The 12,856-nt window shown below is 36.2% G+C and overlaps 1 protein-coding gene across 4 annotated transcripts in view; it reads left to right on the top strand.

Annotated features, from left to right (window-relative positions):
- sdk1a (sidekick cell adhesion molecule 1a) overlaps positions 1–12,856 on the top strand; it is a 534,220-nt gene that overhangs the window by 506,286 nt on the left and 15,078 nt on the right. For all 4 annotated transcript variants that reach the window (XM_087244896.1, XM_087244895.1, XM_087244894.1 and 1 more), the window contains 5 exons: positions 2,757–2,872; positions 6,029–6,215; positions 8,159–8,296; positions 11,688–11,849; positions 12,040–12,165. In XM_087244896.1, the coding sequence (XP_087101022.1) occupies positions 2,757–2,872; positions 6,029–6,215; positions 8,159–8,296; positions 11,688–11,849; positions 12,040–12,165 (729 nt within the window). The remainder of the gene's footprint in view (positions 1–2,756; positions 2,873–6,028; positions 6,216–8,158; positions 8,297–11,687; positions 11,850–12,039; positions 12,166–12,856) is intronic.

Below are 12,856 nucleotides of genomic sequence, written 5' to 3'. Positions count from 1 at the left end.
CTACTAATAATAACATTATACAAATGCAAACTTTCATGAACAAACTGAACCCACCCCCCCAACATGAAGAAGGCATTAAGACCATGTTTTTTATATTTATGCTGAAATTTATTTTTGTAAAATTTTAATCCTTTTATTCTTTTTCATTTGTAAAATATTTGTGTATTGCTGTACATCCTGTGTGTATTAAGCAATTTTTAAGCGTTTACTAACGCACTCTGCACTGGACTTCAAACCTGCTTTCAGCTGGTCAATTGCACAGTCTATTTCAGTTTCTCAAAATAGCAACGCACCAACAATGCGCCTTCACACACCTCTTTTATAGACCGGCATGCCCATGTCTCAACAAAGTAGCGCAAATGGATTTGCCATTTAAACAACATGGTGCAAAGCGTGAAATTACGGTTGCGCTGGTCTGAAAATAGCAACAAATCACGTTAAACAAGTCTTGAGCTTTATTGCACTAAGTGTATGATATGGCCCTATATGTAAAATTGCTATTTAGCAGATAAGATTTTCCTCCATCCCTTTGTTGCAAAAGCATATTGTTGTTAATATTTTGCATGTTGTAATATTTATATGGGTTTTGTTGTTTTATTTTCCAGGGGTTATGGTGTAAACTCAAATACTGTAGCAGGAGGTGAATGTTTATTTTGACAAATCAGTTTTAGCAAATGTCTTGTTTTTTGTCCTGTTCATTGGTCAGTACTTACCATTTAAAGTCTTGTTTTATCCATGCTATGACTTTGTAATGATATAATTAATACCTGAAACATGGTGACACGGTTGCTCAATGGATAACACTGTCGCCTCATAGCAAAAAGGTCGCTGGTTTGAGTCCCGGTCAGTTGGCATTTCTGTGTAAAGTTTGCCTGTTCTCCTCATGTTCACATAGGTTTCCTCCGGGTTCTCCGGTTTCCTCCACAGTCCAAAGACATGCGGTATAGGTGAATTGAACAATCTAAATTAGCCGTAGTGTATGAGTGTAAATTAGTGTGTTTGGATGTTTCCAAGTGATGGATTGGGATGGAAGGGCATCCGCTGTGTAAAACAAATGCTAAATAAGTTGATGGTTCATTTTGCTGTGTTTCAATTGTACCCTCACAATTCTGATGCTTGGTACTGAAAAATTCATCCTTGTCTCTCAAGCTGTTTCTCCTCTTAATCCCCTCCATATTGTTCTAAAATACAGAATGCTGTGTGGAATTTAAACAGGTCTGATACATTTCGTGGTCTGTGATGGCTTGCATATATGATGCTATCATGTTATCATGTCTCTGGACCAGATCAGATTGGATGTGCTGTGTTGGTTCACGTGACACTAATGTGAAACTAGACTTCATTCAACCCAATGGAAAGCATATATACACTGTTTGAATTGTTCATCACCTGCACTACCTGACAAAAGTCTTATCGCCTATCCAAGTTTTAGGAACAACAAATAATAACTTGACTTTTAGTTGATCATTTGGTATCAGAGGTGGCTTATATGAAAGGCAAAGGCCTTTAGATTATGCTTATTTTACCAAAATAAAATATGATCATGCCTTGATTTTTTATTATTTAATAAGGACTGTAAGGTCTGACTTTGCATAGACAAAAGTCTTGTCACTTAACAGAAATGATGTACAGTCATAAAGTCATCTGGAATGGCAAAGAAAGCGTTTTCGCAGGACACCCAAAGCTATCCTGCTAAAGAATTTGCCTTCACCTCTGGTTTGTATGAAATGTCTTGATACCTCAGGCTGTTGATGTTGCCATCCACTCTGCAGATCTCTCACATGCGCCTATACTGAATGTAACCCCAAACCATGATTTTTCCTTCACCAAACTTGACTGATTCTGTGAGAATCTTGGGTCCATACGGGTTCCAGTAGGTCATTGCAATATTTGTGATGAATGGTGTACAGTTCAACAGATGATTCATCGAAAAAATCTACCACTTTTCCAAATAATCAACTAGATGTCAAGTTATTATTTGTTGCTCTTACAACTGGGATTGACGACAAAACTTTTGTCAGGTAGCATATGCAGTTCACTATGTGCCTTTTACTGTGTAGAAAATAGTAATTGTGTGAGTTTAGTATCTATATATTATTCAAGGAGAGAAGAAGTAATTTACAATTTTAAAGTCTGCGTGAACCGGAAGTTTTCAGTATGTTTATGTTGGGAGCAGGGCTTTCTTTTTGCGAAAACGGTAAGGGGCGTGGAATATAATTCGCTGAAGCTTACAAACTGATGTTAACAGAGAAGAACCACTACCAATGTTGAAGGAAGCGGTCAGATTTTGAGATTTGTTTTTTACTTTTTTGTTTTTAGTGAATTAACTTGCACATGCAAATTGTTCACCTACAGAATAACAATGTGCATTGGCAAGATAAACAATGTAAATTTGATTTCACATAGACTTTAATTGTAATTGTTTGGGGACTACTAATATTTGGGGGCTAAAATATCAATTCTAACTTCTAAAAGTAAACTCAAGTTTTGATTGCATGGGGATTTTAGGACCTGGTTTGGTTACCTCTGACTTTGATTGTATGAACGTTGCTCAGAGAGCTTTCTTTTGTGTTCTTCAAAAGTCAGAAAGTCATGGAGTTTTAGAATGACTTGAAACGTGGAACACTTCAGACTGCAGCTGTAAGAGTGCTTTTTTTTTTTTGGTGTCTGCAGGGTGCATTTGATGTCTTTTGTAGCGAAATCACCGGAGGGATTTTGTGTGATGTATTTACAGTATCTCCTCTGCTCTTTCTCAGCACCCTCTGTGGCCCCGCAGAACATCCAGATCAACACTTTGTCATCCACTCAGCTGGAGGTGCAGTGGGAGCCTCCACCCGCTGAGACCCAAAATGGCATCATTCAGGGATATAAGGTGACACCCCTGAACCACCCACCTCGTCCTGTCTCCCTCATACTCCTATTATCTGTCCTCTTTTTCTCCTCCCCTTTACCTTTACTGTCATTTCAAGCTCTCTCCGGGGTGAAAGAATAACCACAGTCTGGTGCCTTCTGCTTCCTTTTCTTTCTTTCCCATAGATTTATTGTATTAGATTATGGTGTTAGATGGTATATTTTATAGAACTGCCCATTGGGGGACATGAATTAATGATTACGGGTGAGGGTTAAGTGAGTGTCTGCTGAAATATATATGGAATTGATATATAAAAATGTCCTGGCAGTAATATGGTAGATTCATGTGAGTCCAGAGACCTCTGTTGTTTTCTGTGAATTTTCCATGCTAAAACCCCTTTGCAAATTACATCTGCTTCAAAAGAGTTTATATGGCCACATTTAAATAAATGTGTATCACATGAGGAAGATGGTTGTGTATTGAATGTTGCACATCCATTCATTTAGTCAGTAAGCCTATATACAGTTGAAGTCAGAATTATTAGCCCCCCTTGATTTTTTTTCTTTTTTAAATATTTCCCAAATTATGTTTAAAAAGAGCAAGGAAATTTTCACAGTATGTCTGATAATATTTTTTCTTCTGGAGAAAGTCTTATTTGTTTAATTTTGGCTAGAATAAAAGCAGTTTTTAATATTTTAAAAGACATTTTAAGGTCAAAATTATTAGCCCCTTTAAGCTATTTTTTTTCAATAGTCTACAGAACAAACCATCGCTATACAATAACTTGCCTAATTACCCTAACCTGCCTAGTTAACCTAATTAACCTAGTCAAAATGTCACTTTAAGCTGTATAAAAGTGTCTTGAAAAATATCTAGTCAAATATTATTTACTGTCATCATGGCAAAGATAAAATAAAACAGATATTAGAAATGAATTATTAAAACTATTATGTTTAGAAATGTGTTGAAAAAAAATCTTCTCTCCATTAAAGAGAAATTGGGCAAAAAAAAAAAAAACAGGGGGGCTAATAATTCAGGGGGGCTAATAATTCTGACTTCAACTATACATACATATATATTCTATTAAGCATTATAAACGATTTCATTAATTTTTTTTTTTCTGTATTTTTGTAATATCAGTGTCTGTCCCTACTTTGTGGTAAGCTTTGTTGCATTTGCTTTAAAAAGGTGTAACGATATTTAAAGCACTGATAAAAAAAAGTTTGTGATGCTCCAAGTGATGTCACTTTCGCTGGTGGGAAACTCTAGAAAGCATTGAGGAATGTTATTATTTTTCTCTCAACAAGTGGCAAATGTTCAGGATACAACAAATGCAGATTAATTATTTGTCAACTACTGTTATTATGATATTTTATTTAACCTCTCGTTCAGTCAAACAATATTATTATGAAAATACATCAAACTCTATTTGAGACATGCTATGTGGTGTCTGGTTTGAGGTTAGCATCTTCAAGTAAAGCACAAACTGGCAGAAAATGTCAACTCTGATATTGTCAAGTCTGTTAGCATTATAAAAGGTTTAACAATAAGCACAGCCAAAAAGAGTCTGCTGACATTTTTTGATGATTTTGTACAAAATCGGATTTATGTGAAATGATTTTGAGGGTATAGTCCATAAAAACTTAACAAATTAAATAAAATAATAATAACCTTTTAACTTTTATTTAGGTTTTTTAATGCAAATCACTTTAGAAAAATTGTTTAGAAAACAAAGCAAATCTCTCATCTAATATATCCACTAAGAATAGAAAATATTACTTCACAAACTGTATTGTACATAAATCATAAATACATTTGCTTATTGTTCACTAATAATACTGAAATCAAAACTAAATAAATCTATATTTACTCACATTTAAATAGGTAAATAAATCAATGGAATTTTAGGCTCAAAAGCCTGCAGATTCCGTGTTGACCTAACAATAACAGTGCGTTCACACGGGGCTTCAACATCAACGCTTGACCAAGCTTGTCTGCAGTCGGGGCTGACATGATCATCAAAGCAGTGTCATCCAATGAATTTAGTCCCCGATCGGCTACTGTCTGTGCTGAGGTATTTGCATAAAGTGATCTGATTGGCTGACACTTCTGTTGGCGCATAAAAAGTTGTGCAATTCCCAACTTCTGCAATGAGCAATGCCACTGAAGCGGTGCAAACAGATCCACAATGCAGTTTGGCAACGCCTGAAGTCACCCATTCAAAGTGAATAAGAAGCATTGATGATGACGCTTCATTGTAAATGGGGTGTTAGTTAAAAAGTTCACTGGGTGAAGTTTTATTATTTATCTCTCATTAATTAATTTGGTCACACTTTCATTTAAGGTGACAGTTACATATGTTCCATATACTTACTATAGTAATAACAATGTATTATGCATAATTAAAGCTAACCCGCATTCTAACCTCAACCATATAGTAAATATACAGTTGAAGTCAGAATTATTAGCCCCCCTGAATTATTAGCATCCCTGTTGATTATTAGCCTCCCTGTTTATTTTTTTTTTCGGCAATTTCTATTTAATAAAGAGATTTCTTCAGCAAATTTCTAAACATAATAGTTTAAACATAATCTATAATATTTGAATTCCTTTATCTCTGCCATAATGACAGTACACAATATTTTACTAGATATTTTTCAAGACACTTCTATACAGCTTAAAGTAACATTATAAACTAGGTTATTTAGGTTAACTAGGCAGGTTAGGGTAATTAGGCCAGTTATTGTATAACGATGGTTTGTTCTGTTGACTATCGAAGGAAATATAGCTTAAAAGGGCTAATATTTTTTACCTTAAATGGTTTTAAAAAATTAAAAACTTGTATTCTTGCCAAAATAAAACAAATAAGAGTTTCTCCAGAAGACAAAATATTATCAGACATACTGTGAAAATTTCCTTGCTCTGTTAAAAGTCATTTACAAAATATTTTAAAAAGAAAAAACAATTCATAGGGGGGCTAATAATTCTGACTTCAACTGTATGTAATCAGCAGTAAAATACACTGTAACAATGTCACCATAAAATAAAATAAAAGTGTAACCAATAATTAATTTAATTTATAATAATCAATCATTTCTACTGTATATCCAGTCAGGGCTGAAAGGGTTTTGCTGTAGCAGACAAAGCTCTCATTTACATGTCTCTGTTTGGCTGTAGATCCTATACTGGGAGATGGACAGTCAGAATGAGACAGAGAGAGTGAAGATCCTCTTCCGACCGGAAACCAACATGAGGCTGAAGAACTTGACCAGCTACACATACTACATGGTCAAACTGTTGGCCTTCAATGCCGCAGGAGATGGGCCGTTCAGCGAGCCCAGGAGGGGACGCACTCTTCAGGCAGGTGAGCAGATGCACAAATCATCCAAACGGCCATTAAACTCCCATTTATAGGTAATGACAGAGCCCCCCCTCTGAACTGAGAGCAAACTGTTACACCTTTACCAGCTAACAGATAAATCTGACCATAGACAGAACGCCAAGGGCAGCACGTCCACTTCTATATTGTGTTCTTCCCCATGCATGAAAACCAGGTCGACACCTGATCATATTTTGGAGCGTGTGGCGTTATATCGCCATTGCATCATTCACATTAGCAATTCATGTGTTCTGCATTAAATCTTTCAGTCTGTAAATGTTGTCGGACTGAATTACACACAAGCGGGGGAATGATTTAACCCCAGGCTTCAGGGAGGGGCTCGTTGCCCACATTTGAGAATTATTCAAATGGTCTGGATGTGACCTCATTTGTTCAAACAGAGGAAACTCTGCAGCTCTACCTCTCTTTAGCATTTCCTTAAGCAAGAAGCTATGTTTGGGTAAAAGGACTGATTTGCATAGCTGGTGTTGTAAAGTCACTGAGAGAGTGAAGCTGTGTGTGTGCTATTTATTATTCAGAAGTCTGAGTAGAAAAAAAACACATTTATATTAGTCAGTAGCTATGTTGCTTTAAATGTAATTGTTAACATGCATTTAATAATACTACAAATTACAATTATTTATTAAACTCAAGTACATTAAAATATTTGTTAGAGCTTTATCGAAAATGCATGTACAGTGTTCAACACTGGTTCCTTGTGAAAATGAACTCCCATATACATTTCTGGAGAGTGCAAAGTATGTAAAACAAAAATAAAAGGCGAAAAAATGAAATAAACAAGTAAATAACAGGATGAGAACATGGTAACATCTGAAAACTGAATCAGAAATCTAAAAATCAGACGAGGCCTTTTCTTTTTCTGGAATTCTTTTGAAAACACTGTCGGTTTGGTTAAGGCAGTGCTTAATTTGTAAATTGCGATGGTTGGTGTCGCGGAAGAAAGTGAAGAGTGGTGGTGCGTGTGAGGAGGGGTATCGGTAAAATGAAGTGCAGGATCAGATTTCAGAGGTGCCAGATCTGGGTCCGGGTTGTTCTGGCACAAATTAAGTCCTGGGTTTAGGAAAGTGGGTGAGTGGGGTTATCGCTCGGTTTGTCAGTCAGTTAACAGCGGCCTCTGGTGGATTTTCACGAGAAGAGCAGGTGTGAATGGCACTCACAAAAAAAAACTAATTAGATCTGAAAAAGCATACACATCGGCCTCTGGTGCATTTGTGAAAACAGAAACTGTAAAAAAAACGTACCTCTTGGGAAATATTTCACGATCTCAAGAAATGTATTCAGGGCAAGATCTAAAAACGAGATCTTGTTTGTAATAGTGCCTATAATTGTGTATGAGTTACTAGACCACTACCCATTTTTTCACCACAGTGAAAATTTGTAAGACATTGTAAAATTGTGTTTTCACTGACAGAAAGTTTTGATTTTGCTAACAGAAACTTAAAATTCTGAAATACATGTGGTCAATTTGACCATTATAGCCATTCAAGATGGAAATACTCAAAAATCTTTAGTGTTGTGTAATTGTAACAAAATAACAAATGTTAATAACAATGTTAGAACACATATTCACGTTTAGGATAATCAAGGTAAATTATTTAAATGGTCAAAATGATTGCCTTGGTAGTTCAAATGCAAAATGCTTTATTTTTAAAAATCTTGCTAGTTTCTTTATTATTTCTGGCTCTTGTCTGGACTGTATTGCATTTGGGAATACATTTGATTTAAAATTAAAGTGAATTTGTGGTCAAGATCTTCATGTGGTTCCATTATGCACAAGAACATTGATTAATCAAGGTGGAATCAGAGTAACACAAACACAGTCTCGAGCAGTTGATTGCTTCAATTGTATTTCATGTCATTTATGAGTGTGTATTTGTTGCATTGATTGAACTGTGCGGTTCTCTCAGCACCCAGCGCCCCCAGCTTCATCAGTTTCTCTGAGGTGACCAGCAGCACTCTGAACGTGTCCTGGGGTTTCCCTCTGTCTCCCAACGGTGTGGTGGAAGGGTACAGGGTGGTGTATGAACCCACTGCCCCTATTCAAGGTCAGTCATAGCTGAATACGGTACTCCTAGGCCAAAACCTGCATTCATTTTCTCTACAGGAAATTGATTTTTAACAAAGAGCTATAAACCATTACAGAAAGGCCTACTGTGTGCTCTGAGGTTGTTTTTCTATGGTATAAACTTCTGTTAAATTCATCACCCTGCATTATATAAAGTTCTTTAAATAATCCTATTTAACAGCAGAATGTATTCTGAAAAACTAAATGTTTTTTTTTTTACCAGTGACTGTAGTTATTAGAACAGAAAAATAAAAGCTGCGGCTTTCCTTTCGTGTTCATATGCTCTAAAAAAGGGGTCATCACACTCGGTCCTGGAGGGCCAATGTCCTCCAGATTTTATTTCCCATCCTAATCAAACACCCCTGAACAAGCTAATCAAGGTCAAATTAAACATGGTTGATCCCTTGTGACATTTTGAAATCTCATTCAAAAAGGCACTGTGTGTCAGCGCAAATAACCTAGGGCCCTATCATACACCCGGTGCAGTGTGGCGCATAGCGGCGCAATAGTCTTTTGGTAGTTTCAGCTTGGCGCAAGAGTCGTTTTGAGGCGTTGCGCTTTACTGTTTAAATAGCAAATGCATTAGCGCTCATTTGTGCGCCCATAGGCGTTCTGGTCTAAAAGGAAGGCGTTCTGGGGCGGACCGCTGGCGCGTCGCTATTTTGAGAATCTATAATAGATTTTTCATTAGACCAAAACTAAGCCGGTCTAAACTCCGGCGCAGAGTTGCGCCTCGCTTACACACTGCTTAATACGCACAAGAGAGCAATAGACAAATATCTTTACATATGAAAAAATGTAGATATTAAGGATATATATATATATATATATATATATATATATATAGGATATAATAAGAATAGATATAGAATATAAATATAAAGGATTAAAATATTACAAAACATATTATTTTCTAGCCTACATAAATATGAAAAATCACTGCTTTTCGAGCACGTTTTGCTATTATTATTCATTTATTCGTTTGCTGGAAATTAGAACTGAATTTAGAAATAGTTTTGAAAAGAATATTTGCGCTTAACAAACAAAAGTATTTATTTATAGACTAATTGATGTCTGTGCGTAAAGGTTTCCCTATCCAAAAGTGAAAGTGAAAGTGATCCATTATCTCTCATTCTTACGCAGTAGATGCTCTGTTTAACAGTTTTCTGTTAAAAAACTGTTAACTGTTTGCTTGTGAAATGCTCATTTTTTCCACTTAGACTTACTTTGTGTCCTGTAAATAGCGTATGCGCTCTTGGCGCGACGCAGCTGGGTCTTAAAGGTAATGGGAGATGAGACTCTAATTGGTTTATTCTCAAAACACACCTATAACTCATTAAGAAAAGAAACTCAACCCATTTAGACCATGCGCCGTGGCGCAAGGCAGATTTCCCGTCCTTAAATTAGCAAAAACGCGTCCTGACACGCACTGAAAACGTTTGCGCCCTGCGTTTTGCGCTCTGCGCATGGACCGTCAAAGTAGAGCCCCTAGTGTTTAAGTGTGCCGACATAGAGCATCATGGTGCTCACGGTGACCTGAGTTCAAATCCCAGCTCGAGGTCCTATGCCGATCCTTTCCCTTTCTATGCTCCTAATGCTTTCCTGTCTGTTCTCCACTATCTTATTCCATTCATTCATTCATTTATTCATTTATTCATTCACTTTCTTTTCAGCGTGGTCCCTTTAATAATCTGAGGTCACTACAGCGGAATGAACCGCCAACTTATTCAGCATATGTTTTATGCAGCAGATGCCCTTTAAGCTGCAACCTATCATTGGGAAACACCCATACACACTCAATCACACAAAATTTTAAGTGACAATTTATGGACAATTTAGTTACCAAATCCCCTATAGCGCATGCTTTTTCGACTTGTTGGGAAAACCGGAGCACACCCAGACAGCGCTACTCACGGCTCCACTGCACCGCCCGTTATCCTATCCCAATTAAAATAATAATGATAATAATAAAAGGCACTATGTAATTGCTTATGTTCTAAAGTGCTTATTGTATATATTTAAGTTTACAATAATGCACATACAAGATGTTAAAACTATAAATGTTGCATAAGGACCTCATTAAGTGAAATAAAGGGGGAAAAAAGTATTTTGGTATTTGTATTGCTCAGTTTACAAAGTAAAGTACATTAAATTGATATCACTGATTGACTGTACAGTAAGTAAATTATGCAATATTAGAGTGAAACATCAGAAAAGGTCTTTAAATATACATAAAGGAGTTCTGAAGTAGACAAAAGAGATTTAAATGCCAGGTGGGAATGCATTATCTGTTTGATATACACCCAAATACATCTTAATGATACAAGCCACAACCATATGAGCATCTCTATGTGAAATACCTCCATGAGATAATCTCCATGTGAAAGCAAATCCCACACGAGCTGGTAGGACAGCAAAAATCAGACCGTGTATGCCTGCCTTCAGAATTGCAAATAAATAAAACAAATTTCACCCAATGAGCTTGTTAGCTCCGCCCACTTCTAAAGGACCGCAAATAACATAAGGTCAGCCTCCCAATGCTGTCAAAATGCATTAAGAAATACCAAATCATTTTGCTATACATTTAAATGTATCATGTCTAAAGGTAAAACCATCATTTATTTATTCATTTTCCTTCAGCTAAATCCCTTTATTTAACTGTTGTCACCACAGCAGAATGAACCCCCAACTCATCCAGCATATGTTTTACACCGCGGATGCCCTTCCAGCTACAACCCAGTCCAGGAAATAGATAAAATCAACAACATTAAGTTTATATTTTTTGGTTTTAATTTGTTTGTGTCATATACAGTGCTTTGTGGAATTGTAGTTCTTTCTGTCATTAGAAGTACAGTTGTTTTGACACTACACATATCTTATTGTCTTACTTTTTTTTTCTTAGCTTCAAATTATGGTTTTATTCATGGGTTACCATGCTTTAACAAATTTTAAAAAACATTTTAAACAAAGATTTGATGTGAAAAATACTTCCAGAACCAGCCCTTCCTCAAAAACAAAACCCCTAGTCATTGCAGTACTCTACAGTAGTGCATTTTTCCACTGTATTAGAATTTGTTTTCATAAAGTTATTGCTCTAACAGTGGCTTTTGTTTTTAACATCGCCAGTAGTGATTTGATTCTATTTTGATGTTTAATGATGAGTTGTTTATATAAACTCGACTGTTTCCATAGCCTCGGAGCACAAACTGTCTGGTTTAAATAATGTCAGTGTTTATAGTTTACAACACATAAATAGAGTAATTGATTTTGAGACAAACTCACTGCGGGAAGGCAGACTCTGTAGGATTGCAATGTTTGTTGTTGTTGTGTGTGGTATTGTGTAATCATATGTGTGTTTGTGTATCTATCAGGTGTGACTAAAGTGGTAACGGTGGATATTCGTGGCAGCTGGCAGCGTTGGCTGAAGGTGCGTGACCTGACCAAAGGCATGACCTATTGCTTCCGCGTGCAGGCCAAGACTATTGCCTACGGGCCTGAGGCAGAGGCCAATATCACAGCGGGTCCTGTCAAAGGTGAGCTACACAACCACAACCAAACAAGCACACCAACAGACAGATCAGCAGAAAGTCTGAGGGTCGCTGAGCACTGCTTCCATTACCTGCTCCTCGGCAGGAGGTGTCTGAAATCCAGGCTGTGAAAAAAAAAACACCTGTGTGGATCAATATCTGGCAGGCTTCACTGCATGCTCTCCTCTGTGTGCAGGATCTCCCGGATCACCTGTAGAAATGTCAATCACAAAGACAGGATCTATGCTCAACATCCAGTGGACAGCAGGGGAAACAGGAGCAGGACATGTGACAGGTTATGTGATTGAAGCACGTCCCTCAGGTACACATTGTGTGTATTTTTATTTTAATGCAAAAAAAAAAAAAAGTGATTATATATAAGTGCTGTCAAGTTAAAAAATTAAGTAGCTTGCATGGTAACTTTATAGGGCACCCATGATGAAAATCATAATTTTATAGCTGTTTAGACAGAACTGTGTGTAGGTATATTGTATCCACCAGGGGCATTGTTAGACATAAAGCTCTACTGGGGCACAGCTACCCCTCAAAAAAATAAAAAATAAACATATTTTATATAATAAATAATTTATTTAATAAAACCAAAATTACATATAATTATAAATAAATAACAGTATTATTGTTACTATACAATTATTATTCTAAATAAATAACAGATATTAATCCTAAATATAACTGAAAAGCAATCCGACACAACTGGAGTGATGCTAAGATAATAAAAAAAATATTTTGCTTGAATATTAATTTAATTTGAATTAAATTTTACAGACAATTCCATAAAATACAAAAAAAAAGATGTTTTATAGAATTGTCTGTTGTGTGTTGTCTTAGACCCGAATCATGGCCAAGAATTAGATTTATTAAGTCTTACCTCACAGACTCATCATCCCTCCTTTTTTGTTTCATACATGGAGCTATGCTTAGTCTAAATAAGATCACCATCATATTATTTAAACTTTGTTTTGTTGACTTGCAAAACTCATTGCATGCCGACA

This window comes from Danio rerio, chromosome 3 (genome assembly GCF_052040795.2).
Source record: "Danio rerio strain M-AB ecotype USA chromosome 3, GRCz13ab, whole genome shotgun sequence".
NCBI classification, from domain to species: Eukaryota; Metazoa; Chordata; class Actinopteri; order Cypriniformes; family Danionidae; genus Danio; species Danio rerio.
The sequence above is the reverse complement of the archived record's forward strand: the minus strand, read 5'-3'. Positions and strand labels throughout refer to the sequence as shown.